The sequence below is a fragment of the Tupaia chinensis genome, unplaced genomic scaffold (genome assembly GCF_000334495.1).
Source record: "Tupaia chinensis unplaced genomic scaffold, TupChi_1.0 Scaffold000146_1, whole genome shotgun sequence".
Taxonomy (NCBI): domain Eukaryota; kingdom Metazoa; phylum Chordata; class Mammalia; order Scandentia; family Tupaiidae; genus Tupaia; species Tupaia belangeri.
Genome location: NW_006159616.1, coordinates 451,326 through 456,358, shown reverse-complemented (window position 1 = coordinate 456,358; position 5,033 = coordinate 451,326). Strand labels below are relative to the sequence as shown.

The 5,033-nt window shown below is 39.0% G+C and overlaps 1 protein-coding gene across 2 annotated transcripts in view; it reads right to left on the bottom strand.

Moving 5' to 3' along the window:
• Positions 1-1,828: 1,828 nt before the first annotated feature.
• HNRNPR (heterogeneous nuclear ribonucleoprotein R) overlaps positions 1,829-5,033 on the bottom strand; it is a 36,942-nt gene continuing 33,737 nt past the window's right edge. For both annotated transcript variants that reach the window (XM_027770576.1, XM_027770577.1), the window contains one exon: positions 1,829-2,046. In XM_027770576.1, coding sequence (XP_027626377.1) covers positions 1,849-2,046 — 198 coding nt within the window. In that variant the 3' untranslated portion in view covers positions 1,829-1,848. The remainder of the gene's footprint in view (positions 2,047-5,033) is intronic.

Here is a 5,033-nt window from a genome sequence, read left to right as displayed (position 1 = left end):
AGTCCACAAAAGGTCCCTGGTATAAGCAAAACAAAGGAACATCTCCTCTCTGCCCTGCCTATTCTGAAGAGGGTGACTACTATTTCCTGAACTATAAACTTTAAAATTTCATAGACTTTTTAAGAAAACCATCCTATTTTTATTCTCATTTGGAATACAACCAGCTACCAAAAGAATTAAAAGGAATATTTAGAAAGTTTACATTTATTAGTTATCTGTGCTCTATACCACTGGAAATTTTAGATGCCAAACATTAAATTCTGTACTAAGCTATAATTTTTCTTAAAAAATAATTATTTATTTATTCATGCATTTACTTTCATTTGACCAGTGAGCAATAGACACACAAAGAGAGGGAAAATGAGAAGGCAAGCCACCAGGTCTGGGTCCTGAACCGTGGTCGGCCATGTAGGAGTGTCCAGCACTTTAACCACTACATCCCCTGTTGGTCCTGTAATTTTTTTTTTTTTAAGAGAGATTTTTCCTATAGGGTGTATGTGCTCACTGGAGAGACAGAAAGCGAGAAATCACCCCTCACAGGAGGATGACCATGCTGTAATCCCTTCTCCTCTTGGGACTTTGGGTACCCGTACACATGTGCCCAGTGTGAGTTTTAAGCCTCAAACAGCGGAAGGCCATATGGGCATCCAGCAACATTGTGCCACCTGCTGGTACCTAAGCCATAAATTTTATGAGAAACACTGCCTCGCTAATTAGCTTCTATCAATAGGCAAATCAATTAATTTGACACTAGTCAAAGATTCTGTAAGGCCTGCTTTAAAGCAGTAGCCTGGGCAGAAAATAAACCAATGCTCAAATCACAGGTGGAAATATCCCACCAACAGAACATACAGGAAAAGAACCAAGCCTAAAGCCACTGAGCATTTTGAATCCACCTTCATAGTCATATAAAAATACATTACTGTTTCATCTTGTTTCTCCATACAGGAAAGAAAAACAAAAGAAGTAACTGGATTAATTATATCCATTAAATAAGGTATTGATTCATTATCAACAGAAAGCAGCAGAGTATTCAGGTTTTCTGTATTAGATACCATATACATTTTTTTCATACCTTTCCTTATTATCAAGGCATAAATTAACACATATAAGAAATAGCTCTAAAAATTATTGAAATCAGCAAAACATAATCAATACTATTCTAACTAAAATGACTAATGACAAAACTATGAAGAACTGACCACACTCTCAAACATATCTACTGAGTTAAATAGACGCTGTAGTGCATATAAAGTTTTGTACACTGTTTCTTTCATAGGTCCACAAAACTGGGATAAAATAAAGCAATTAAAGTTCATTAAGTTCTGTATTTATGGCAGGTAACTCGTACCTTGTAATAGTCTAAGGTATCATGCCATCAAATATTAGGTTTACAAAAAAAATATAAAGATTGGGAACCAGCAGTTAGCGTAATGGCTATGTCGCTGGACTCCCACGTAGTCGACCATGGTTCGTGTCCCGGACCCGGTGGCTTAAAACTCACGCCGGGCGCGTGTGTGTGCGTGCCCAAGATCCCGAGAGGAGAATGGAGGAGAAGGGATTGCGGTGTGACCATCCCCTCTGGGGGGGTGATTTCTCGCTTTCTGTCTCTCTCTCTGTCTGTCTGGCGAGCGTATGTGCCCTATAGCAAAAAACCTCTCCAAAAAAATAAATAAATAAAGATTAAATATAACTTGCCTAAGGTCACAAACTCAGAAATAATCTGTTTTGAAATATGAAGTCTCACTTGTTATATAACTTTACAAAGATTAAAAGAAAGTTCCAGAGTACAGCAAAAGCTAAAAAACCAACTTTATTTCAGGTGTGAAGTCACAAGTTTTCTAAGTTTCAGCAACAAAACACAAATATTAAAAAGCATAGTTTCAAAATTTCTACCTTAACAGCTGCTCCTCTGTCTTCAAAATGAACAAATGCATAATCTTTCAATTTCTTTACTCTTTCAAGTTTTCCAAATTCAGAAAATGACTTTTCCAATATTTCTTCCGTCACTGTAGTAGCCAAGTTTCTCACAAATAAAACTTTCACCTAATAGCAATAAATACATAAAATTGGCATAACTATTCAATTTTAGCTGAAGTCTTACAGTATTTCTTCCTGTCTTCATGGCATATAATTTTGTTCTGTAAAGCATGAAGTGCAAAAATACTGAAATAGGAGATATAAGGAACTGCAAAGAAAATTATTCTGATATTAGTTACTGATTTATATCAATTGTTGGTTCCTACCTTCTCCTATCCTATCATCAAAGCACCTAAAACTGGGGAACCAGCAGTTAGCGTAATGGCTATGTTGCTGGACTCCCACGTAGTCGACCACGGTTCGCGTCCCGGACCCGGTGGCTTAAAACTCACACCGGGCGCATGTGCGTGAGTGCCCAAGATCCCAAGAGGAGAATGGAGAAGGGATTGCGGCGTGATCATCCCCCCTGGGGGGTGATTTCTCGCTTTCTGTCTCTATGTCTCTCTCTGTCTGGTGAGCGCACGCGCCCTATGGCGAAAATCTCTCAAAAAAAAAAAAAAACCGAACCCAGTCATAGTTGTGTATGCTGGCAGAAGCTACTACTCTGCAGACTAAGCCATCCAGTAAGACCAAGTTTGATTCCTGGTGCCCCCGCCCCGAAAACTGGGTATGGTTGTGTATGTCCTGGTTACTTGGGAGGCTGAGGCAGTAGGATCAATCACGAACAGGATCTGATATTTTTTTTTAAAAAAGTACAGGGACAGGGACCAGCAGTTAGCATAATGGCTATGTCGCTGGACTCCCACATAGTCGACCATGGTTCATGTCCCGCACCCGGTGGCTTAAAACTCAAGCCAGGCAAGTGTGCATGCACACCCAAGAACCCGAGAGGAGAATGGACTGTGGTGTGGCCATCCCCTCTGGGGGGTGACATCCCGCTTTCTGTCTCTCTGTCTCTCTCTGTCTGTCTGGCGAGCGCACGTACCCTATAGCAAAAACCTCTCAAAAAAAAGAAAGAAAGAGTACCTAACACTTTGATAGAAAACTCAAAGATCAAAGAAATAATTATTAGTAAGTTAATTCACAAATGTAACATGGTCCCTAAGCTTCTCCCAAAATTGTGGTAGCCAAGCTTTTCTTTTTTTCTCCCTACAACTGGTTATCTGTCTTAAAAAAAAAAATTCATTTATTTAAATTATTTCCTCCATTAAAAGAGACTGACAAGACCCTCACATCATGATCTTTACCATGTCCACCACTCCGAGCCCTACAACCAGCCAGGATCATGAGAGTGCCCAGTGTGCGCAGGGAGGTCAGGGATGCAAACCTGGAACCCTCTCAGTAGCCAAGCTTTTCTTTTTTTCTCCCTACAACTGGTTATCTGTCTTAAAAAAAAAAATTCATTTATTTAAATTATTTCCTCCATTAAAAGAGACTGACAAGACCCTCACATCATGATCTTTACCGTGTCCACCACTCTGAGCCCTACAACCAGCCAGGATCATGAGAGTACCCTCTCATAGGGATTCCAGCAACATGCAGCAGCGCCTCTACTGCTTGTGCCACCATCCAGGTGGTACCGCTACTTGAAGCCTGGAAGCCATATGGGAGGCAAAGGTTTAATTCCCAGGCCAACTTGACTCTCCAGGCATGGCTGTGTCCACCTAGTTAACTGGGAGCCTGGGGTAGAAAAATCACAACACAATGAGACCCTGTCCAAAATACCTGTTTCGTGGACTGGCTTTGTGACACAACAGTCTTGTGCTGCTCAAGAAAAAACAAATCCCATATGGCAACCCTGACCAGTCAGCTGAAACATTGGGCACATGTGTGAGTGTCCCGGATCTGACAGGCTAGAGGACTGGAGAATGGGGATCATTCTCTAGGTGAGAAGGTGCTCTTCTCTCTCTCTCTTCTCTCTCCTACATGTGTGCACACACATGCTCTATTATGAAAAGACAAAAAATTAGAAAACAAAACTATATATTAAAAAAATAACAAAAAAACAAACCTATTTCTGCCTCTCTATTCCCCAACTCCCCAATAAACAAGTAAGAATAGCCAGAAAAATAAAAGATAAAGAAAAACGTAGAGATGGGCCTTACTGGCTATAAATAAATGACCGTGTTTAAATAATTTAATATAAATAAACTACAATGCTTAAATCACTGAATCAATAGTTAAAAAAAAAGGCAGTCTGTACCTCACACTACCCACCAGAATAAACTTCAAGTAGATCAAAATATTTAAATAATAAAAGGGAGAGGAGACTTTGTGAAAACATTAGAAGAAAATAAGTATGATTCCTTTATGTAACAATGGAGTGGGAATGGCCTTGTGACTTAAAACATCTAGAAACCACAGGAAAGTGATATATTCAACTATTTAAAAAAAAAATTCCTACACGGCAAAAAATACCATAAGCAAAGTCAAAAGATAAAGATGAAAAAAATATTTATAACTCAATTGCAAAGAACTACTCTCTTATGTCAGGGCACCAAAAACAAGAAAAAGCTCAACAACTTAATGGAAAAATGGGCAAAATTCATGGTACATACAAAGAAACACATATGGGATCCTTAAAACATGTTAAAAGCTCAAACTCAGGCATAGCACAAGAAGCAATCATTAAAGGCACTGAGATAACCATTTGTTATCAGACTGACAAAATCCACAAGATGGACCAAGCATGAGGAAAACAGTCCTCCTGTATTTTGCTGGTCGGAGTATAAAGGATATACCTCCTAGAAAGGAATATGGTAGCGATTTAATAATTATAGATCCATTTACCCTTTTGCCTACAATTCTACCCCTAAGAATCTATCATACAAATTTATCTACACTTACATCAAATGACATTATACAAGCATATTCACTGCAGTATTGTAATAACAAAAGATTAGAAACAACCCAATGTCCAGCTAGCTGGATATTCTATAGTATATACACAGATGAACTATGATGAAGTTATAAAAAAAAAATGCCTTCCTGAGAAGGGTAGAGACATAACCAAGATACTTAGCAACTCGCTGCCAAGCAGCAAAGACGCTCTT